Genomic DNA, 24,883 nt, shown 5'->3' with positions numbered 1-24,883 from the left:
GAAAGAAAGAAAGAAAGAAAGAAAGAAAGAAAGAAAGAAAGAAAGAAAGGAAGGAAGGAAGAAGGAAATCGATTACGAGTTCGTGTTCTACACAGCTTAACATTTTCAACGAACCCATCAGAGGGTCTGTCGGATACGTCGGCGCATAGATTAAGAAAAACGACAGACTGAGCGCGAGAAAATCAATACGCAATTACCCTCCACGTGCGACTGCCATCCCGACTGGCCGTACGATCCCGCTCTCAGAAAAAATAATCAGCGGCTTCAGTTTTGTCAAGGCGAGCTAATTGCAGGATTGCCACGTCGAGAGATGCCGCATATGGACCGGCTCCCGTGTCTCTCTTGACTGCCAGCGCTCCGTAAAAGGCCATAAAAAAGGAGGCAAGCGATGAATAACTGGAAAAGAACGCCGCGTAGCCCGCCAGTCGCTACCTGACTGCTGCGGTATGCAGCAGTGTCGATAGCAGACGACGCAACGCAGTAGAGGGATGGCCGTCTGCTGCTGCACACGTCCAATGGAAGCAGACGAGCGCAAACCGCAGCACAGCGCGGCGGGCGCGGCGCCTGCCGCAGTGATCCGCCGTACTGCGGCGCTCCTGCGCCACGTACTTAACGTACATTACTCCTGGCGCCTGCTATTGGACACGTCGCCAAACAACAACCTTCGATTTTGTTTGTTCGGCTCGCGCGAATCCCCCGACTCCTCCAACCCCCGCAATGTTTTTTTTTCCTTTTAGCTTTTTTTTTGTTAGCGTCGACGTTCTCCTGCCGTCTCGTCTGACTTTTACCTACAGCTACGACGATGTCGTCTGCTTGAGGAAAAAAAAAGAAGAAAAAAAAAGCAGCAGGGTCGCTTTAGTGTAATGAACTTCATCCGCGAGCCTTCGGAGAATTAGCGTTCGATACTGTGGAGCGTATGCTGTCGGCCCCCACTTCTATTCGCGATTAAATGTAGCTACTTTTGGACAGCGTGGTTTATTGCTGCACTGCAAATCAATTAGAAACCCCCTTCGCTCGGAGTCGGAGGGGAATGGCGTTTGGGTCAGTGACGTCACGCCGCCGCAGAGCGGGTTGCAGACGTCGATCGTCTGTTGGGTTTCAGCCGCGGCACGTGTAGTGTAATATCGGCTTTTGCGGCATTCCTGCCTGGAATTATGGATAACTTCGCCTTGACAGTGCATCGAAAGCGCTGCATTATCGAGCTTTTCGTAGCCTGGAGTGCGGTATGCTGTATGAGTAGCATCACATGGAATTGGTGCGTCATTTGGGCCTGCAAGTGTGAAAATGTTTTCTAGTTAAGTATTGCGAGTTGAGCTCAGATTAATGGAGTTTAATTATAAGTATCCTCAAGAATAGAGAAACGGAGTTTCTCGTACTTCACGGCGCGCATAGCTGTACATTGCAAATTAGCGTCTAATTATGCACCTGTGGTGAAAAATTGAGTGATGCCAACAGTGCACAGCGACAACTCGCCTACTCGCTCTATTAGGAAATGGAAATTGACCCGCAGATGAAAGTACCGCAGTGCACATGCGACTAGTCGGTGCCTTACGCAGTTTCACAGACAGACAGGGCAAGCCTTCATCGCAATAACAAAAAAAAAAGAATATCCGGGGGGGGGGGGGACTCCCATTTATTTATACGATGCTCCGTGGATAATGCAGACGAACTCGCATGCGATGTCTGCACTTAGATAAGCAATAATTGTAACTTTTCCCAAACAACTCTGGGTAGTTTGTGAGTGGTTCGAACGCATGATCAATGAAGAATACATGGAGATAATTATGATTTTTTTCCCACAATGCGTTTTCAATACTGTACAGCTTTTTGTTTGTTTATTCCTGCTGCGGAATCAAAAAGTAACAGACGAAACGGCTTTTTGGAACGTAGTCTGCTCGGACAGTCGACAAACCCGCAGACGAGAGTTCTGTGTGCCGGAAACTACGCAATGCAGAAACTGCAGTGTGGACCAGTTTGATTTGACCACGCGCAACTACTAAAGCCGGCCGAAGGTGACACTTCGCACGCCTCCCTGCAGCCTACATGCAACAATTTTCTAAAAGCATTACCGTTTACCGTGCACTTTCGGAACACTTCCCTATCGATGGACATAGATATGAAGGCGCGATGAATTACTCTGCAGTTCATCTTGGTTGAGATGTTGCACTCTCAACATTTTGTGTGTGAGTGTGTGTGCTTGAGGAAAGAGAACATGAGAAGGAGAAAACACGAAGTTCCCTCAAGTACGCCCTTCAGCGTCGTCTGCACCGTAGAGAGGGCGCTCGGGAAGGAAGGCACGCTGTATCGATTGCTAGAGTGAGGATGTTCGGCGGGTGCCGAGAGAGGGTAAAACTGCCGCGCTCGGGAGTAGTGCTCCGAAAGAGGAAGAGTTCATAGTGGAGCTCCGCTGCAGGGTGGGGCAAAGTAAGCGGGAGCAAAGGGAAGAGGTAAATAGATAAGAACAAAAAAAGAGGGTATACGGCGGTCCGGCGGAGCAAACACTGCAATGCGCGCGTACTACGCAGAGCAGAGCACCCTGCCCCCCTCTGTGATCTGTGTGCGTCGCGCAATGAACTTGGGCCCCGGGGTCCCCTGCAGTCACGTGGCACGGTGACGTCGTGGGTGCCACTCTGCCTCCAGGGTATGTGGGGAGCGGACGGGGACTAGGAAGAGGGGGGAGGGAGGGAGATCTCTAGTGACGTAAGACGGCTGTCGCGGAAGTTTCCGAGAGTGCTGCAGACGTGGCCGCTCAAACGTTTGCGCTTAGCTTTGAAAAGTGCGAAGGAAGTATGTTTACTTGACGATCTAGCCGGGAGCTCTACGGTGCCAGGAAGAAAAAAGAAGAGCATCCTCTACGACCTCTGCAGATTACTGCGTACAGGCTGGACCTTCTCTGTGCAAATGTACTTTTTTGGGGTGCCAGAATCGTTGGGTCTAAACGTGAAAAATAAAAAAAAATAGATTGCAGATTTGTAATGTAGCAGTACTCGAGGACCTACGATAATGCTTTAATTCCATTCACCTCCGTTGGTAGAGGGTACTGTCTGAACTACTCAGCCGCTTTTAAGCGTCATTATGCAGCAAGCCAGGGCCTCATTGAGGTTTTATAGGCGATGGCCGGAAAGTGCGCTACAGCTCCGCGCAAAGTGGCTTGTCTACTTTTCGAAATGGCTGTAAGTTAAATCTTAGGAGTTAACTACGCTGTCTGCTGTGGCAGTTGTACGAGGTCGTATGCAGAAAGTTTGCCTAAGAAAAAAACCAACGACAACAACGCAGTACCGCTTTCTCTGGAAACTGCATTAGGCGTCAGCTAGGCACAATGCGGGTGGCCTGCTTTTGGCAATGGATATAAGTGCAACCATAGGCGTTAACTACGCTGTCCCCTGCTGCGTCCGTACGAGACCACATCCAGAAACTTTTATCTGCAAACAACATGGCAATCACGCTGCACTAGAAAGTGTGGGCTTCGCGAATGTTTATGTGTGGTGCATCCTCTAGGCGAGTTAGGTGCACCGTTCTCGGGCCAATCAGATTGTGTGAACGTAGCATTCGCCGTAATGTCGTGACTGGTTACTAACTGGTTAATATATGGACTAACGCTAATATGGACTTACTGAGGTGGACGCGTCTTGTGCTAACGAAACTTGCCCAATTAATTTCATCATCATCATCATCATCATCATCATCATCATCATCATCATCATCATCATCATCATCATCGGGCTAGTTTATGTCCACTGCTGGAGGAAGGCAGTGGACATCTGCAATTACCCCTGTCCTGCGCCAACTGATTCCAACTTGCGCCTGCGAATTCCCTAATTTCATCACCCCAGCAAGCTTTCCGCCGTCCTCGACTGGGCTTCGCTTCTGTTGGCACCCATTCTGTAGCTCTAATGGTCCATTGGTTGTCTATCCTACGCACGTGGTCTGCTCGCTTCCATTTTTTCTCTTAATATCAAGAAAAATATCGGCTGAACTCATTTGCTCTATGATCCACACCGGTCTCTTCCTGTCTCTTAACGTTACGCGCAACATTCTTCGTTCCATCGCTCTTTGCGCGGTCCTCAACTTCTTCTCGAGCTTTTTAGTCAACCTCCAAGTTTCTACCGGTGCCCCATATGTTAGCATAGGTAGAATACACTTGATTGTACACCTTTCTTTTCAATGATAGCGGTAAGCTTCCAGTCAGGATCTGGCAATGTCTGCTTCTCATGATCAATTTACATTGGTCAATTACCTGTGGGCAATCGGCCAGTGTAAACGTACTCCTTCACAGACTCTAGAGGCTGACTGGCGATCTTGAACTCTTGCTCCCTTGCCAGGCTATTATCTTTGTCTTCTGCATATTAATCTTCAACCCTATTCTTATTACACTTTCTCTGTTAAGGTCATCGATCATTTGTTGCCATTTGTCCCCAGTGTTGCTGAACAGGACAACGTCATCTGCAAGCCAAAGGTTGCTGAGATAATCGCCGTTGATCCTCACTCCTACGCCTTCCCACTTTAATAGCTTAAATTATTTCACGCTTCGTTAATACGGAAATTAAGTATTTCAATGTAAATGCTATAAAAAGCGAAAAGCGAACTGCGGTCAATGCACTTTTTCACTTGTTATTACAGACGGTGTTGACCTAAACCTGGACTACACCATGGCACACGCCTTACTTCATATATTTTGATTTCAAGCCCTTTTCAACGAAAAGGTATGCGAGTGCTTGCCCGTTCAACCCCCATTGGAACGTGACCACAGCGGGTCATTCCTGAGAACCTCGTATATTTTCACAAACGAGCTCATTTGTCACGCTGCGGATGTTCTCCGAGGCAGCGGATTAGTCGGTCGATTTTCGGGACACAGGAAGTCACGTGGTCACGTAAAGTAACACGTGATAAACGTGACGAATAGTGTGACCACGTACATCGTTAAAGGAAGGAGATAACAGTTGTCGCTGCACGACATATATTTGTGATGCGCACAATGTTGTCCTCCTCGTCCGCTGCAATATCGTATACTGAGGCCTCCGAAATGCACGCACAGGTGCTGCCAATCTCGGAGCCTGCGTCCCATATTGAAATGGGCAGGAAGGCAGAACGACAGAAAGCTGAGCTAGTTGGTAAGGATTCATTATGAAAAAAAGACAGTTGATAGTCGGCGTTCGTGTTGTCCACTTCTCTACTCTTGTGTCCTGTCTGCACGCCTCACCTCTTTTTTGCAGGAAGGCAGGCTACGATCCATGCGGGATCGAAACTACGACAAACTGATTTTTTTAAAAAAAGAAGCGCAAACGAAGGGAAAGCCAGAAAAAAAAAAAAACTGGCTGTGGCTTAGCTAAGGTTAAGCACAGGATGCGAAGCATACTAGCCTTTATTTTAACGCGACAGCGTTAAGGAGCTCGTGTCGCAGAAAAGTCGGCGTCGTCGGCGTCGGCTCAGGCGTGCGGCGCTTGCTCAGGCGCACATTTCATTGTCGCGCCGAACGCTGCGTTGCTCGACGCTCACCGCGTCCGATGCGGGGCGCGTAGTCGCTGCGCCGTAGCAAAGCCACCTAGAAACAGTCTCTGTAGCACGCCGCAACCTTCGCTTCTCATTCCAACGAGCAGCTCTGTCTCCAGGAGGCATCTCACCTCGTGTCTAGCAGAGGCAAGCGCAGCTGCTTATATACCGCCGCGACGGCGCGAGCGACGGCGCGAGTTGGAGCCCCGTTTCTCCTCTGTCGTGACGTCACGGTGTCACGTGGTCAGCCTTGAAGGCGACGCCGCGAGCGACGGCGCGAGTTGGAGCCCCGTTTCTCCTCTGTCGTGACGTCACGGTGTCACGTGGTATTGAAGGCGACACCGCCGCGCCTGAGGAGCTGGGTTGAGCTCTAGTAATATGCTTCGCATAAAAGTCGTAAAGTCGTAGTGGTGGGTTTGGCATGGTCTGACTCATACCGGAAGTTGTAGATGAGGACATCGGCACCCGCAGGTACATCTGGTGAAACCCTGTTCCACCGCGATAAGAAACGTCCTCCCATTTGTTGCGCAACAATCTTCGGCGGAAAATAAATGCAACAGCCAAAAGATACCTTGCAGATAATCACGTGGTTGCCGTCGCGCTTGCGCGAGCTGATAAGCATGGCACTCAACCTGAAAAGTCATGCCGTGTGCTGCCCAATTGATACGGCGAGCTTTGTCTACGTCCTATGCCATTTCGAGCCTCCCATCAATACCCGGACAAACATATAAAGAATAGGGCAGGCTTACCTTAGCCGCGATAACCAGGGGTTCGAGGGTAAACGCCGAGGCGGGTTCGACAGGTCCACTGGAAGTACGACGAACAAACGTCGTTAGTTCAGCGTACTTCTCCCCTAGGGAATTTCTCTGATGTATGGTGTTCCAGTAAACACACACACACACACACACACACACACACACACACACACACACACACACACACACACACACACACACACACACACACACACACACACACACACACACACACACACACACACACACACACACACACACACACACACACACACACACTTTTATGAAGCACGTACCAACAGGAACCTGTATCGGGAGTTTCTCATGTTGCTCTACAATTTTACTCATTGACATTTTTCATCTAATTATAATAATTGAGAAGTCGAATAATTAATTAAGACATTGTTTAATTAGGCGGATTGCAAAAAATGTTAATCTGAGTATCTCCAAGCGACGGCAAACAACATTGCCTTGGTTCTGTCCAGTAACGTAACATTTGCATATTTTTAGTTTGGCTCAAGTTAAGTGAAACATACAGCGTGTGTCTTCTTATGCCGTGATTGGCAGGTGCTGCTTTGTTTGGCATGGCAGCACCAAGTTTCTTTTGCCCCTTACAGATAACTATTCGATAGATATTCGATAAATAATCGAAAGGAGGCATATCCACACCTTGCTGCTTACTTGACAAAAAAGCGTTCAGCGCACCGCAGTACGACCACAAGTCATATTTCGCAGGCTAATGCGAAAGAAATTTGGGCCGACTCAAATCAAAACACGCCGTCACGTCAGCCTTTCCACGTATCACTCATTGCGGCGTCGTAGCAGTTTTCCTTTCTTCCACGTCGGAGGACAAGATTTTCCCCTAGATTTGGATTTTTTCCGTGAACAATCGGCAAATGGCCAAAAATTCTTAGTTCTAGGGAGTCTGAGTTTTCTTTCCCCTATATGAAGACATAAGCTTTCCCTAGATTTGGATTTTTTCCTAAACAATCGGCACAAGGCCAAGAATTCTTATATCTAGGCGAACTTCCACAGGGTTGGCTGCCCTGTGTGGAGTCTACAATCAGAAACGTGAACAGAATAATATGCAACCCTGCGACAACCTCCGCTTCTTTCTCTAAAGTTGATAAAATTGTCATAAACGGCATTTGTCGCTAAATAAATAAAAACGTGCATATACGTAAACTGATGCACAAGGTTTCCTTTCGTTATCAGAACGCATCGATAACAGGTATAAAACAAAAATTGGCTTCTTTTCTTTTTTTGGCGGGGGGCAGTGGGGGGAGTGCAAGAAGCGTCAGCCTCAATGAAGACTGGCGGCATCGAGGAGACGTTTTTTCTCTCGCGCTACCAGGCTTTCGTAGTGCTGCACGCAACTGCTCGGGCAATTTGCGATGCGAGCAGTGGTTCCGTCCGTACTCTGAGCACGGACGAGGGATTCCTCGTTCGTGTGCTGCACAGGTTTGTGGTCCGGCAACAGGAAAAAAAAAGATGAAAGAAATGAGAGTTAGAACTAGAAAAGAAAAAGAACTATAGAGGGACCGCGTACAAGTGGTCCGTCCAAGTGTGACGTCACTCTAGGAATCTGAACGAATCTTCTTTTTCCTTTCCTTTAATTTCTTTTTTTGTTGTTGTTAACGTGGTAGTATCCATCGTCTCCGTTTATTTCGGTTCACCGGCGAAGCGTGGTGGGGGCCGCCAGGCACGGACTCAAATGGATTGCGTCCGGGCGAATGCTTGCGAGCGCGGAATGAATGCATCACGCATCTTCGGCGAGGGGATGCACCCGTCTTTTTCTATCTTTACTTCTTTTTCTCTAATCTTTTGCCGCGGGGGAAGTGCGTGTGTCTGTACGTGCGTATCCGTTCTTGCCATGCGCTCGTCTTTCTACCGGTTTGCGCATGTGTCCACGTGTCTGTCTGTATGTGCGTGCCTGTGCGCGTGCGGTGTGTGTGTCTGTACGTACGTGTATGCCTGGACGTGGATGCGTGCTCGAGAATCCGTGTGTTCGTGTGGAACTGCGAAGGCTGCACGGACGCCCTGTAAAGCATAATGCGCGTTGCTCCTTTCTTTTTTCTTCCCCCCTTTAGCACCTGTAGTCGCGTACTCTCTTTTCTTACACCCCCCCCCCCCCCCCTTTTTTTTTTTCGACGCAGCGGAGGCGATGTACGGCGGTCAGTGACTCGCACGTTCTTGCTCGAGTCTTACTAATCAGAGCAAAACAAAAAATGTACGAAGAAGCGAACCAGACCAGACTGCACTTAAGTTGTCTGCGATAAAACAGAGTGCAGTACAGTCGACAGGAAAGTCCAGTTTCTCTCAGAAATGGCGGAATAAAAATACGAACGCGTACTACATAGCTCAGCCACGTACTTTAGCGAAAAAGTATAGCTTTATCGTGGTAGACGGAGTTGAAAACGACACCGCCCCCCCCCCCCCCCCCCGCCTCTCATATCTTGCTCGAGACGCACTGCATTCGGCTTTGCCACTGAATCCAACCAATGCTGTTGCAAGCCTTTACTCCGTGGCAGCGCTAGAAGTCACGTGACCTTTCCGCGTGATCGTTGAGGTACGTTACAGGCATTCTCGTTGGCAACAGTGCAACTTCTGCTTTGTTGCGGTTGATTGAAGACATCGCTGAAAAAAGAAAGCAAATAAAGCTTTTTTTACTCCAAAAGGCTCCCTCGTATTTTTTTTTTCTTTTCTTAAACGGCGGAGTCATTAGTGAAGCGAGAATGCAATTGTACCGTCACGTCACGTTTAATCCATTCGTGGCACGATAGTGTCGAGGAGCCGGAGCTTGTGGCTACGTCTTTGTCTTGCGTTCATTGGCTGTTAGCTCGACTTGTTCGCAAGTTCTTGTGAGTTAAGAACAAGAACACCGGTGAAGGTGAACGACCTTGTGCTTAGATGACCTTGCTCATGGCGAACGTAACTTAATGGAATTGTAGCTAGTTAACGTTATATTAGGGCTGTTCGAATAGAGAAATTTGCGGGTCGCGTACGGACACGAATGTTCAGGAAAAGCTCCCTTAGAATGTCGAATCGAATGAAAAATATTTTCTCATTTTCATGCGTACGGTGCAGTACATTATGCGCGGAGACAACTTAAAAAAAAAGGCTCATGTACGTTTTTTGTACACATTACACAGTAAAGTAGCTGCCCCTGATACTATATAGATGGCTTAAATTATGGTGAACACGTAACCAGCAAAGCTAATCACTTCAATCACTTCTTCCAACCAATATTTTCCGGCACTGTTGCTATTGCGGAAGACTTGCGGAAGACTTCCATTCTACCGACTACATCAACATAGAAAAATACATAAAAATAATAGACCAGGAAGTTCATTCACTACTCAAAAACGTTAAATTTAGTTTCGCATCCGGTCCTGATCAGATTACAAACTATATCTAAAAGAAACGAACTGTGCTGCATCCGTCGCCCCATTCTAAGTAATTATTTTTCAAACATCCATCGAAGAAGGGTCCCTGCCCAAAGGTTGGAGAAGTGGTAACACAGTCCCTATATTTTACGCGTAAAAGCAGCGACAGCACAATGACAAAAAAATTGCAGACCTATTTCACTAATTAGCGTGACATGTGAGCTAATAGAGAACGTAATTTATGCTAACTCAATGAGTCACCTAAAGAACAACGGAGTCATTTGCCCTACGCAACATGGGTTTCGAAAGTATTTCTCGCGCGGCACTCAGCTAATGGCATTCACCCAGGATATCGCATCATCAATGAATATAGGACACCAGGTAGACTGCGTATCTATGGATTTTCAGAAAGCTTTTGATTCTGTTGCACATAACCTTCTACTGTTAGAACTTTCCGCCGTCAAAATTCCAGCATCACTGATAAAAGGGCTCGAGGCGTATCTGACTGGACCGAATGGTTCCTGAGGGGCTGACCTCAACAGAGGCTGAAGTCTTTTGGGGCGTTTCTTGGGCACCCTGTTACTTCTGATATTCATAAGTGACACAGAGAAGCATCTTTCCAGGCACATACGCCTGTATGCTGGTGACTGTCGCACACACCACGCCATTACGTCCCTATACGGACTCAAGTATGCATTGCAAAGCGACCTTCAGACAGTGTCCACGTGGTGCGACAGCTGGAGCGTGAAATTAAAGTCTACCAAGTGCAATGTCGTGCGCTTCACGAAAAGAGAGTAATGTTTGTCACAAATTACTTTCCACACACTGAAAAATTGATTGAGATAAGCAATTACTTAGTACGTAAGCGTGTTTTTTAAAGTATAATCTTTCTTGGAATGACCATATAGAGAGCGTGGCGGATAAGGCTAGCCGTACGTTGAATTTTCTAAAACGTAATTTCCATAGAGGCCCCTTCCCCCCATCCCCCATAAGGTAAGGGAAACACTATTTAACAAACGTTCGCCCAGTCTTGGAACGAAAACAAAAACGCACGGTCCGGTTCGTTACCGCCAACTATGATTTCACTCGGAGAGCGCATCCCAAATGCGAGTTAATTTGGACGGCCACTTCTCGGGAACCGACGGAAACATTTACGACTTAAACTTTTCTTCCATATTTACACAGACAAGGCTGGTTTGTGTAGGGACATGTACGTGAATAACGTAAGTTACATATCACCCAGATACTTCGCTAAAAGTACTACAGTGCAAATGCCATATTACCCCGAGACTGCACACTAGTGGAATAAACTGCCGCATGAAATTGTCACAGCAACGCGCTCTGTGTTTGAAAATTTGTTGTCGGGACATTTCTATGTTTAATACAAAAATTTTTTTTTGCTTTCGATAGAATAAGAGATCGACCTTTTGTGTCCACGGCTTTTAATACTACGTATAATGTTGCCTTAATTACTGTTTTATATTATTGCGTTGTATTACGTATTACATGTGTTTATTTTGTATTTCATAATAACCTTAAGTGTAATGTTGCGTTAATTACTGTAGTGTATTATTGTGCTGTATTATGTATTAGATCTATCCTTTTGTACTGTCAATCATCTGTATTTGTACATATGCAGAATACGCTTCCCCCCTGCTCTAATGCCCAACATTGTGCGCTACAGGTACGTAAGTAAATAAATAAATAAAGTATATAATAACGTTTACAACGAGACGTCCGATCAACTGAGGAGCTTTGTACGTCATGTTTCTATTTCCTAAATACGTTGTGAATGTAAAAGAGCGCTAAAGATAAATAAGGGGACAGAGAAAAGGCAGACGCCGATCTTTTCTTTGTACTCGGTATTTTTTGAGCGCGCGTTTTTACAGCCACAATGCAACCTTGCCGACCCGCACAACTTGCCACACTTGTCGCCAACATGTATCGATAATAATAATAAACCACTGCTGCCATGTTATTTATTTATTCTAGTATGAAACTCGACGGATCCGGTATGATGCACAAGTGAAGAGAGATGGAGAGAGAGAGCATTTACTAAAAGAAAACCACAGGGTCTTTCGACGGGCCCTGGGCGCGGGTGGAGTCCTCACTCCAGAACCCCACGAGCCGGTACCGCCCGGCACGCTCACACGACCAGATCGAGCTAGCCCCGGGAGTTGACGCTAGATAGACAGCGAGGATACGCCCACTGTTGTGTGGCGGGGTGTGGGTTTGTAGGGTTGGCGCTCATGGAGCTGCGGGGTTGGCGCTCATGAGCAACAATGACCAGGCCCAAGCGGCGTGGTCATTGTTGCGGGCTATTGTGTGGGGTTACGTGGCGCAATGTACGCGTTGTGTGTGTGCGGTGGGGAACGGTGTTTGTCTATACAGCTGGCTCCACGAAACTGCTATGGCGCGCGTGAGGGAGTCGTGCGGTGGGGTATTTCCTACGCTGTAGCCTGTGTAGTGTTGAAGTATGTGGCGTGAAATTGACTTGAGACCCGTTCCGGTCTCTCCTCGCCACGGTTGTCTCACTGTGAAAGAGTGTGCGCCCTATAGCCTAGAGGCGTAGGCCCTGAGGTTCTTAGCGAGAGAGTGGTGTCCGGTTGTCCGTACTATCGTGGCGCCCATTCCCTTCCCCACGTGTAGGGTAGCAAACTGGACAGGCTAACCTCCCTGTCTTTCCTTCCTCCCTTCTCTCTCTCTCTCTCAGGAAGGGGAAATGCCTCTAAAATGGAGATCACCATTCGCTTAATTCTACTAACATCGTAGTTACGACATGCTTCGTTCGAGCCCGTGATTATCGTGATGTGTTTTCTTCGGCGGTCCGTGGCCATGACTATGGCTATGGCCAGAAGGACACACGTACGAAACGTTTTGTTTACCAACGTTTAGACTGGTCGGCAAGCCTTCATCAAGTTCATATGCATACATATCTGGTGCGCTGTGCACGGAGATAAGTGTGACACTACAGTACAGCGCAATGTTCTAATGGATTTTAAACGTGGCGAGGCTGGCAATAAACTAATTGCTTGGTCTATAAAACCGAGACAACGGACTCGCAGGCTGCCTAATATAGCAAGGCATTCTTTTGAACGACAGAAAGTTGTCATTAAATAATAACTAATGTCGCGGCGACTACGTTCACCATGCGTGCAGGATGCGCATGTTTCTTCAAATAAAGATCAGTTGGTAGTTGGCGCCCGGGTCATTGTATCTTTTTCGTCCCCGTCCTTGGAGACGTAAGTGCATTCGCTACGTGTGGCCAACTATACACCGTTTCATACATCGCGTGCAACGCTGTGGAGGCTTAGAGAGACTTTCTGCAGTGGCTGCATTCGCACCAACAAAAAGTTCGGGGCTCTTGCCAGCAATTAGGTGAAACTTGTTTATTTAGATTCAACATTAAACGAGAAAAAAAGGTAATCATTGAAAATTGAGAACTGCGTACCTGTACGACTGCGGTAGGTTGTTTTATATCAATTTGTTGTTAGCTGTTGTTGTTTTCGTATTCTTTTTGTTTGCACCCCGTCGCCGGCAGCCTCGATCACTTGCATGCTCGCACGAGCAAACGCCGTTGGACAGAAGCGAAGCACAGACGGAACGCGCGGAGTGATACATTTTAGGTGACAGTACTACTTGCGTTCACAGTGTCGTGCGATAAGTATGAAACGAAGTATTTCTCAATTCAAGATATTACTTCACAGTAAGTGATTGCGTTGAAGTTATCTGCACCGGTGCGTTGATGTCGGGAACTAGTATATGTGCGCCAAACCCCCTTGCTCTGCACAAGTCCGGCTATTGTGCAGCAGAATCAATACCAATACTCTCCACGTACGTGGAGCTTTCTCCTCCGAAACTCCGATAAGTGTTAAATTAAAATTAGTTAAACTATGAGGTTTTGCACATCCCAAATTAACCCCGATACGAGGCACGCCGTAGTGGCGGCGGAGCGAAGATTAATTTTGCCCGCATCCAGGGTGTCCTTTAACGTGCAACAAAAGCTAAGAGCCAAGTGTTTTTTGAATTAGTAATAGTGCCCTGTATTCTTGTCAGCGAATCGCTAACGCTTACGAAGCGGTGTTGCGGCACGGACAGCTAAATATCGCATTGCTACATTAAAACCTATCCTTGCGACATTAAAGAAAAGCCGGATAACTCTTTCAGATCGTTCACAGCGGTACGCGTGTAGCGACAGAGCTCTGTCAACCTGTGGAGCAATATGCCCCGGAAATACCCGCAAGAAATAAAAAGCGAGCAAACAGAGAAGAGATAACGACAAAAGAGAGAGAGAGAGAGAGAGAGAGAAAAAAAAGAACAGACCGTTATCAGCGCGCCATATCTTGGCACTTCCACGAGGCTTGATATAAGACGGGGAACCTATACGGTGAGGTGTTTATCCAACCAGGAGGAAGGAAGCAGATTCAAACGCCTCTCCCACCTCTTCTTCGTCCTATCTCTCCGAGGTTATTTGTTTTGCCTTGACACACTTGGTACGGCCTAAACATTAGTCCTAAATGTCATTTGTATGAACCATCTGTTACGCAAGACCGAATGCATTGCTGACGACACCACTCTAACTCGGGAACTACTTTTTCATGGCGTAGGAATAACGCTACATCCCGTTGGCGCTCGTTCAACTCTACGCGCATGTTTGGCCGCCGAAACAACGCGGATGTTTAATGTAAGCCCCCGAAGGCATTGAAAAAAAAAAGCAATGAAAACTACATGCGTGGCGTAAGCAACGGTCCTATTTGCAGTGGCCAGCTGATAAGACCCACTGCTCGTTCGCATAAGCCCCGCTTTCGCGAACAATGGGAAGACATGGCCGCCCTGTGTCTTCTGCTCGCCACCTTGGGTTTCGTCTGCTCCGCGGTGGCGGTTGAACTGGACATGGAAACTTGTGAGTCTGTCAAGTCTGCCATTGGATTCGTGTGTGATGTTACCTCAAGAATTCAAGTGTGCAATGATGCGCTTTGATAGATTTCGTCATGCTGTGGACGCCGCACGTCTACGTTGCTAATTCGACGCATATTGACTGGGGGAGGAACTGAGGGCGTATATCCAACCAACCTGCAGTCTTTCGAGTATTTCATTACCGAATGCAATACGCTATGCGGAAATTGTGGCTAGTGCGGGTACGTAGTTCAAGAGACTTAATTTATTTAGGAAGTGCTTTCTTGCTCTTTCCTATCGTGTCTCTCCTTTCCGCACCTAACGGTGATTGTTTTGCGCAGTACGTTACAAATCCTTCAAGTTGTGACGAAGTCACAACTTGAAGGATTACTAGGACTGCGCCAGTCGGGCATTGCGAAGATGACCTTAGATGTTGCCACTATTGGTGTGTCTCTGTGTTATACTCTAGTCGTAGCAAATATCATCGCACTATATAAAGGTCAAAGACATGGCGATTGTTTGTTCGTCGAAACAGGTAATCTCGCTGATAAGAGTGATGCCTTTTTTTTCTGTTACCGGCCGCCTTTGACGTAAGCCGCACTTCAGACGATGAAAAAAAGAAGGCAGGACAAACTACGCCATTATAAGCGAGCGAAAATTGTTCTTCAGGAAGTAATCGTGATGCATTTCAATCTTCGTTCATGGTTGCAGAAGATATTCGGAAAACTACTGTAGGAACTATACGCCGAGTGTCAACAGACTGATGGGTCATGCAGTGAAGCAGATTAAGGGAAGGAGGGGGAGGGGCTTGCAATGCGCTACTGACACGTACGTCATAAATGGCTCTTTTTTTTTTCGCGTCGTTTTGCTCTGTCACGTTTACGATGAAGAGACTGTATGACCTGGTAGAGGGGGGGGGGGGGGACGTCTCGCCGTCTCGGTAATTATTGTAACGTCGATGTGCGGGATTGTATCGACTAGTTTGAGAACGTAGAAATACTGCGTTGACTCAGTGCGATGGCCACGATTATGCAATAGCTTCACCGCCAATGCTAAAACGTCTCCCCTCCTCCACTCACCAGAAAAAGGTAATCTCCCAAGTATACTTAAATCGAATTTCTTAATACTCGTGTGTGTGTGCGTGTGTGTGTGGAGTCCCCCACTACGGCGTGTTTCTTGACGAGATCCTGGTTTTGGCATGTGAAACCACAGAATTTAATTGTTTTTGTGCGTGTTTGTGTTAGTATGCTCGTTTATTCTTGTGCTTTCTATGTTGACTACGCACGCCAATTATCGAAAAGTCATTTATTGAAGGAACGCTCCCAATACCCTGGGTCCTCATTCTTTAATCACTGAACGAAATATAGTTTGCGAAGATGCCTTCAACACAACAGTTCACAACGCTTCAATTTTCATCGAATGAATCGATCAAACGATGCGAAGTGTTTTACTGAACAATGCGTACCAAAAAAAAAAGTGACGTCAAAAATGTGTGAGAAAACAAGGTAGCGCTAAGCACGAACTCTGTTTTTGAAGTTGGTTAGAACAAAACCACCAGCATACTTTTTTTAGTATATAGCCAGAGTCCCTCTCTGGAAGGACTCCATGGTATAGCTTTAAAGGCCAATTGTAACAAAATTTCACTTTGGCTACATTGGTTACAGAGGAGTAGCAGTTACTACTGAAGCAATCTTGGCAAAGCTATTTGTAAGATTAACAGAAACATCTGCGGGAGCGCGTTTTATGGTCACAACGCAAAACCCAGTCGAGGATGACCGAGCATCAGTTCGTGTGTGGAGTCTACAGGGAATATTAAGGCGTAGAATGGAGTCAAATGACGCGAAGACCTCTGGGGGAAGCCTTCGCGCCCTGGTGTGGACATTGAAAAGGTTGGTGATGACGACGATGCGTTCCCGCTGGATGGATAGATGGATGAGGCTCAACCCTTTGAATCGGGCGGTGGCGGCGCGCGCCACTTAACCTTGAATGGTACTATATATGCATGCATACCTACGTATTTACTCATTTACTTTTGCGTTGATATTATCCACCAATCAGATAGCCTCCGTTTAGTTGTTTCTACCTGTTCAAAGTCTACTTTTGGCCGCTGTGCAGTGTACATGAGCGACACCTGTCGGTCGTCTGGTCAGCAACCGCAGCTCACGCTGTTCCAGCTCCAGACCACGGGCAGCCGCTCCACAGTCACGCTCCGGTCTCAACGTTCCACCGCGGAGCGAAGTCGGCACGTGTGGGACAGCTGCACGTCCAGTCTACTGGTGACCAGTCCACCGGGATCGCGGATCACCGTGGCCATCGAGGATCTGGACATGTACGCCGACCCCAAGGAGAACTACTGCGTCGACTTCCTAGACGTAACTTCGCGCTCTTCCTTTTACAAGGAGAAGCTCTCTCTCTCTGCCAAACACTGGGGTTTCGGCGTGGCTGGTGGGGTTTCGTGCCAGTTAGGCTAAACGCGGGGCTCTGCGTATTGACGCGGCTGATTTATCCGTCACGTAGACCTCAGAACGCGGTTAATACAAGCCGTCACTCAATAAAGACATCCGTGTCCGGTGGTGGTATTTAAACCACAGTCTCCCAGGCCACAGACGCATCCTTGCGACATGACACTACCTGCCACGGCCATTCCCACGTATATATCGTTAGCAATGGTTGGTGCGCACGTGCACGTCACATCTCCTATAGCAACACCTTGCTTCTGCTGGCAAGAGCGCGCCAGATTCCCCCTTCCTTCCTTCACGGCAGCTAACGCTTCGGGACGCTGTGTGACATAGGAGCGCCTTCGCCATAGGCCCAATTTCTTTCGTGAAGTCGACTATTATTCGTTGCCGTTATCCTTGGCTGAAGCCGACTGAACTCCAAGACTGCCTGTGGCAGTGCCTAACCTTCACATGCATGCTACAACCTCCCCCCCCCCCCCCCCTATTGTTGAACGCTTCCCCGCTCAACCTCGTCTCAGGAAAATGGATGTCAGCGCCGCGTTTTGACAGATCTGGTCACTGCTCTTCATCGGCACTCCAGGGAATTTCTTGAGAAACGTAATGCCTTCTTCATTCGAGGGGTGGCAATGCACTCGAATCCGGGGCGGATTTGGAGGAAGAGCTTCGGAAAGTTGAGGATGGTTTGATAATGCGGGGGTCAGCCTTTCCAAAACCTCAGTCTACACCTTCTCGCCATTCTACAAGTGCAGAGCTGCCAACCACGTGCGGTCTTAAATTCCATTCTTTCTTTCTCGGTTCTCCTTTCGATCGCCAAGGTCCAGCAGCTGGACTCCTTGGTGAGCCGGTTCTGCGGATCCCTGGACGAAACCTACCCCACGACGTACGCTTCGGTGGACAACGGGCTGCGCTTCAAATGGAACTTCTACACGGCCTCGCCCGACAGCAGGGGCTTCACCGTGCTACTGACAGCCTTCACGGAGCCAGGTACAGTGCCTGACGTGGTGGCCAGCTTCCGTGTTCTGCATGATTTCACGTACACAGATGGCGGTATTTCAGTGCACATCAACTGCGCGTATACTTACACTGTAAAATGTGCTGCAGTAAATGACGGGGAATATCGTGGCAACTCTATTTCCAAGGACTTAACCGTCAAAATGATGGCAGGCCCTCATTTTGTAGGGTGTACACCACGTCACGTACTTCACACGGCATCCAATCGAATCGCGGTTTAATCACGAGCAATTTCTGTTGTTTTCATGGGGTTTCATGTGGTTTTTCAGATGGTAGTCGTGACTGCTCTCATTGTTCAATGGCGATAAAAACATTTTGTCGGATTGACCTCGATGGCTTGACAAGAACTATAAGAAACATGGCCGTTAAAGTGATGGCTGATTTTTACAGTGTATTATACTTCGAGCATCTACAGCGCTTGGCTTGGGCGGAAGGCCACGTTTGTACCTTGGGCACTTCACTGACTATGGGGTGAAAAGCCCGAAACCATAGACCGCCGATCTCAGTAATAACGACAAAACATAACTAATGATTTGCCCTCAGCGTTAGATAAGCCTGAGCGATGATGACTTTTACCATTTATTTCTTGTTGTTATGGCGCAAGTTTAGTAACAATTGCGCGATTTCATATCGAAGCGGACGGTCTAGGCCGTATATGAGCGATGCCAAGTTGCACGCGTAATTCCGGTTAGGGTGGTTATTGCGGTTATCGCTCGTAACTTCCACAGTAATCCAATGTATAGGATGTACGTGCACAAATGGCCTCACAAGTTACACATCGCTGTAACGTATCATGTGTCAAGAAAAAAATGAAAATTTTTAAAATTCCGCCGATATACAGACAGTTACGTTCGGAACTATACTCTTCTGCGGAAGGATATCGCCTGGATACACCTCGTACCTTTGACAGTGCTGCTAGTTAGTTGTGAGATGGACTATACATTCCGTAATCGCCAACGGCGCGGACTTCATGTACCTTCGGGCACCGAAATTTCTCTTCCATCAGAGAATGAAATCTACTAGGCATGATAACCGATAGTTATTTTTCATTTTGGACGTAGGAAAAAAAATCCGCCAAATAATCCGGAAGGATTCATGTGAATGAAACTGTTCCACGGATTTTGTGTGATGCGAAGTTTTTTTTTTACGATGCAGGGGGTGTAGTGGGAAGGGAGGGATCGTGTCTGTGAATGCTTTCAGCGATATATCCTCTCGAGTACAGTTATTTACTCCGCATTTGCTGCCGAGCTCATAAAGGTCACTTTTGTTTTTCAGTTCAGATTCGAAATCACAATGATTTGTTTCTCTGCAGCAACGCATTTACTAGTATTGATGTCAGGTGCCGGCGACAGAATGTATGCCCGGGTTTACACGAGCAGAAAATGCGCATTACCGTACGGAAAAGCAACCACACGCTCGATCGGCAAAGAAAATGAAGCATATGCAAGGCAACCATTCGCTGTATGATATGCGGCTGATGCGGTGTTCAGAAATGGGAGGGATATACTTTTAGAAGGTTCTCAGATATACTGTTTATTCGCTTATAAGCGCCGGAATATCCTTCGGCAGTTCAAGGGGCCCTGCCTCGATAGCAGCACAGTCCTTTCATGCTTTGAAAATTATTAAGTACTCTGACAGCAGTCATGTATACAGGGTGTCCCAGATAACTTTAGCCAGCGTTTAAGAACATTTGAATGCCACGTAGCTGGACAGAACCAAGGTGACGTTGTTTGCCGTCGCTTGGAGAGATTCGATTTTTTTTCACTCCACCTAATTAGATAATTATTCAACTTCTCAAAATATAATTAGATGAAAAGTGCCAATGAGAAAATTGTGGAGCGACATGAAAAACTCCCGATACAGCTTTCTGCTGCTCAGTACGTGCTACATAAAAGTTTTTCCAAACGCGAAAGAAGCCCGTGAATACACGCAAAGTGCCTCGCGAGGCAAGTCGCGCGACACGTGTACCGTATTCAATTTCCTCGCCTTCTCACGTCAGTACCCTCCCCCCCCATTTGTATGTGAACTGCCTCTTTTCCTCCCTCCTCTCTACAGTTCTATCTACGTCCTCCTGAACTTGCACGTTAATAGAAGAGGCGCTGCAGTTTCCGCAATGCTTTTGAGGGGAGTCACGGATAATTACAGTTGTCAAGAGGCTAATGATGCGACGCCCAGGGAGCTCCAGAGGGCATTGTGCACATTCGACGCGGTGGGGTCCAAACGAGTTTCTCGCGTCACCTTTCCTCTCCGACTCACTCCTGTCATGTATACAATTGTTCTGAAGCACCATCCGAAGCGGTGTGCCAGACAGCAGCGGTGGGAAAGTACAAGGAAGAGGCAAAGAAGGCTTCGCTTTAAAAGTGCCTGCATTAACATAAGACCGGCACGGACGGCCACGGTCATTTCATACCTTCCTTCTTTCTATCCAACATGTCAACTCCTGGACTGAGAAGACTACCCATTGCAGAGCGGAGGAGCTACCCGCGGGTTTATTCTCATTACTTTCGATGTTCCGTAAACTGTACGTAATACGTTTACGGACGTACGAACTTCATTAGGGGTGTCGCTAGCAGCGCATCATATTGCACCAATCCACGTGGAAACTGTGCGTTTCATTTCATTTCATTTCATTTATTGAAGCCTTAAAGGCCCGGAGGCATTACATAAGGCGGGGGCAAACAAAGTATGAGGAACTCATCACGCTAAAGAGGGAAAAGAGGAAGGAAAGATAGACGAAGAATAGAAACGGAAACAACGCTCAGGAGGGAACCGAGCAAGCAGTAGTAACATCAACAGGGTGTCTACCAAGTTGACATTTCCAAATTCCCTGAGTTTTCCAGGTTTTCCCTGAGCAGCATTGCGAAATTCCCTGAATGAGCCAGAACATTGTTTTATGTCAAGACAGGCTGACACCACGTTGCCCGATGCTGTCACTCTCTAGTAAGCATGATGAAACAAAAAAATGACTTAATCCAGTTTGAATAGTAAGGAGTAATATCTATTTTATTTAAAAAGAAAACAGAAGGAAGGTGTTAGTAAAATGCACAGCGAAAGAAATGGTAAAGCCCATTCCAAACTGAGTCGAACATTTCCAAATACGAATGAAAAGGAGATGCATACATAAGTAAATATTTTTTAATATCAGCTATTTCTATCAACTGATAGCAAGCTTATCTGTATGAGGTCCTGAACTTTGTCACAACTAAGGTTCTCTCTCAGCAGCTGGGAAGTCAACCTCAACTGTCCTGACATACTCTCAGCCCGTACACAACATCTCAGTGTTGGGTTTCACTGCTTAAACAATTTATTTTGGTTTGGATGAGGGACACCTGTGTCTCAGCGTCAGCCAACACTTAGTTTTTTTGCTCAAGCTCCTTCAAAAAGGCGGTGGCACCCTTCCTTTCCCGTTAATTCCTCAGTGCGTCGGTCCTTTCTCTTGTCATCCTCCTACTACCACGCTTTCACCACGTGGATCATTTGAAGCATCCTCTTGGTCAGTTGTACAGTCAACATTTGATTTTTCGGACTTCCGAGGGGCCGCAAAAAAAATTGAAAAAAAACGGGCAGTCTGAAATGAAAAAAATTAATGCATGTCTTTAACTGCCTTTAAGGGCTAAAATTACCACAGGCACGTCTGAAAAAGCTCTGAAGGCCTGCCAGTATGCTTATTAGGCATATCAGGGCTTGTACTGTGTCAGGAGACGGGGTGCACGCATGTGTAATTAAGGAACACATACTGTGTCCCGTGACAATTGTCCCCTTCCCACGCTTGTTATGCTTCACCGCCTAACAGTAGTGTGCTGAGGCGAAGCCAACTTTTGGAGACTGGCATTACGCAACGCGCTGTGCTCTGCGAGCTTCAAACCCAATCGCGAGGATTACAAAGGCGGAGTCGGTGCCATTGGTGATAGCGGCGAATTCTTTCAATGAAAAAAAAACAGCACCGCACGGCAAGAAGCTTAATAGCGAACATAGAAGCAGCTAGGCCTAACGTTGCCGCGGTGGTGGTTACGGCTGCCAGCGGATCTGCCTGCGAGAGTGCCGGTTCGAGGCAGCGAGATAATCAAAATAGCGGCGGTGGCGGCTTTGATTAATGCCATTTCAGACCTGCAGTCAGGGCGATATACATTGACTATATGGAGTACGTGGTGGTGCCGCAAGACCGTGCAAATTATCGGGCATGTCCGAAAAATCGGGCGTCTAGAAAATCGGTCGTTAACTACTCTGGCAATATATGCCGATGACAAGGCGTCAATGATGATTCGTTGCAATTCCTCTGTTACTGGAGGCAGCATTAACACCACTTTCGTTCGCTTTCAATAAAGTTACAGCTAATTTTCCCTGATGGAAGCACAAATTCCCTGAGTTTTCCCTGAGTTTTTCCAGACTGTTCAAATTCCCTGAGAATTCCAGGTTTTCCCGGTTTTCCCGGTTGGTAGACACCCTGATCAAAATCACTGTAAAGAAACCATAATATACAACAAAATATATAGTACATAAATACTATTAAAACATATTATGCGTGAGAACAAATTATTATCAATTAATTACATAAAAGTTTGTTGTTGGAGAAATATGGTTGTTGGAGAAATATGGGAGAGGCCTTTGCCCTGCACTGGGCGTAACCAGGCTGATGATGATGATGATAGTTTGTAGCACAACTCCACTTTCCTTATTTTTACGCAGCGGACGGCCGTAACTGCACGACCGCCGGCTCTGCCTCGCCACCCGACGCCCAGTTTCTTTGCGACAACGGTCGCTGCATCGACGCCAGGTGGCGCTGCGACAATCGCGACAACTGCGGCGACGCGTCGGACGAGAAAGGTTGTCGAGGTGAGCGATACCAAGCAGTGCATTAAATTTGTACCGAACGTGCGAATGCCCGAAATTACGAACGCGATTATATATATACTCCCCGTTTCGTATCGAGCATTCTATGTTCGAATCGTTCGATCAAACCTCCCCTTCCTAGCATGCCGGTCACCTGCGTACGCTCTACGAGAAAAATTAAGCTATGAACGTCACGATAACATAGGCCACTGTGAAATAATAGCTGGCCCACACGTTGCCGCGGTGGTGCAGTTCAAGGACCCGGGTTCGATCCCCGCCGCATTCCGATGACGGCGGGGTGCAAAAATGCCCGTGTATGCCGTAAATTTGTAGCAGGTTAAAGGGACCCAAAAGAGAAAAAAAAACTATTCGAGCTGTATTTGTAACAATTACCCTGCTGCAATACCCAAACAGTCATTCTTGCCGCGAGAGGAGGCGTGATTATCAAGAAGAGACGCAAAAAGGAAAGACAGGTGGCGCCGCCACCTTCAATCTCCCGCGACGTCATGGATTTTGAAGGCGTCTGCTCGAGCCTATCTCATCTTATTTGCAAAAGGTGAACTGCATTGTATTCAAAAAGAGCCAAAGACTGAACTTAAGGAGTATCGAGAACCTTTGAGCCACAGCGGCCTAAATGAAAAAAAAAACCGCTTCGAAATTTGTGACGTCACACGGACAGTTTCGGCGCGAAATTTGAAGAACTGAACTTTGAGCTTCATTTCCTCTTCAATTAATCAAACTATTACAGCAAAGATCGCGAAAATACAGCTTCAGCCAAATGTTTTGTCGGTCTAAGCTGATGAAGTGTTTTCCTATAGCGATCCTGTTGAAGAACTCCAGGCAGTCAGAGCTAAACCGGAGCCCCCATTCACGGCGTGTCTCACTATCAGATCGTGGTTTTGACACAACCGGGAATTTATATTGTTCAATATACAACCAATGAATGCTCGACGCGTTGTGCTTCATCGTAGACTTCTTTAATTCCAGGTGAAGACAGCACCTTGGCGACACTGAGCATCTGCGTATGCGTCGCAGTTGTCGTGCTTTCAGGGCTGTTGGTCACAGCGGTCTGGATGAAGTTTAAGAGGCCACCGAGCAGAGGCGCTGCGATCGCCGGCGGACCAATGACTGCGTACAGCATCGCCGTTGGTCCGGACAACTCGAACAGACCTCCGCCGTACGATCATCAGCCGGAAAGCACAAGCACGGCAGTATCAAGGTCGTCGGGTAACCGTTACTAGGGTGCGCAATGTGCAACTTTATCCGCATCAGCGATGCCATGTCACGTCGCAGAACTTTATGCGACGCGTGTCGAGTTGGTTCCAGACATGTCGTCGTCCAGCCAAGGATACGCATCATCAATGACAGCCTGGACGTCTGCTTCAGCGTATGCTTCTAGTCGACCTGGAGGAGCTACTTGAATACTCGACGCGAGCGCTCAGGCCTAAGAGATCTGCACTTCCGCCAGCTAATCAAAATACCTGTGCTATTTCGAGTGCAGTCACAGCGGCAGTTCTGTCCCGACGAGCTGTTTTGCAGCTTCCGGAACATGAGACATTCCATTGAAACCACCGCTGCTGTCCATGGCTACTTGAAATAAAGCGGTATAGTATACGCACCCACTACGAGAGAAGAGTCTTGATTTGCATCACACTTTACAGAAAGAAGTAACTGATTTTAGTTCACTTAAAGATGTAACCGATTACAGTGACCAGTTACTGCTCCGAAAGTACCCGAGCAATTACTAAGAATAGATCGTACTTTTACGCAACTATTGCTCCCGCCTCTTGTTCACATCGCATGAACGGTAAATCGAACAAACTGGCCTAGCTCTATCTACGCGCCGTATGTAGCCTTTCAGGCGTTGTTTACCTTCGCGAACAATTGCTTTTCTAAATTTTGTTCGGTCATCTTCACTCATTTTCTTGAGCATCAGCAGCTACAACATTGGAAACTATGTGCGCGGTGGAGGGAAGGACGGTTTGTGGCGTATGAACACCTAACGTGTAAATAGGCAAAAAACAGGCTTCGGGAACTGTTCAATGAAAATGAAAAG

At 47.3% G+C, this 24,883-nt stretch overlaps 1 protein-coding gene across 4 annotated transcripts; it reads left to right on the top strand.

Moving 5' to 3' along the window:
* The first annotated feature begins 14,238 nt into the window (after nt 1–14,238).
* LOC139050366 (uncharacterized) lies at nt 14,239–24,462 on the top strand. 4 transcript variants are annotated; one of them, XM_070526606.1, is made up of 5 exons: nt 14,239–14,534; nt 16,643–16,899; nt 17,802–17,970; nt 22,684–22,830; nt 23,815–24,461. In XM_070526606.1, the coding sequence occupies exons 1-5, from the start codon at nt 14,360–14,362 to the stop codon at nt 24,066–24,068; spliced, it is 1,002 nt and encodes a 333-aa protein (XP_070382707.1). In that variant the 5' UTR covers nt 14,239–14,359; the 3' UTR covers nt 24,069–24,461. The 4 variants fall into 4 exon arrangements, with proteins under 4 accessions (XP_070382707.1, XP_070382709.1, XP_070382710.1 ...); XM_070526608.1 differs by lacking the exon at nt 14,239–14,534 and adding an exon at nt 14,637–14,769 and having other exon boundaries at nt 23,815–24,462; XM_070526609.1 differs by lacking the exon at nt 14,239–14,534 and adding an exon at nt 14,731–14,769 and having other exon boundaries at nt 16,702–16,899; nt 23,815–24,462.
* Nucleotides 24,463–24,883: the final 421 nt, after the last annotated feature.

Source organism: Dermacentor albipictus, chromosome 10 (genome assembly GCF_038994185.2).
Source record: "Dermacentor albipictus isolate Rhodes 1998 colony chromosome 10, USDA_Dalb.pri_finalv2, whole genome shotgun sequence".
Taxonomy (NCBI): domain Eukaryota; kingdom Metazoa; phylum Arthropoda; class Arachnida; order Ixodida; family Ixodidae; genus Dermacentor; species Dermacentor albipictus.
This window is presented reverse-complemented; position numbering and strand designations above follow the sequence as displayed.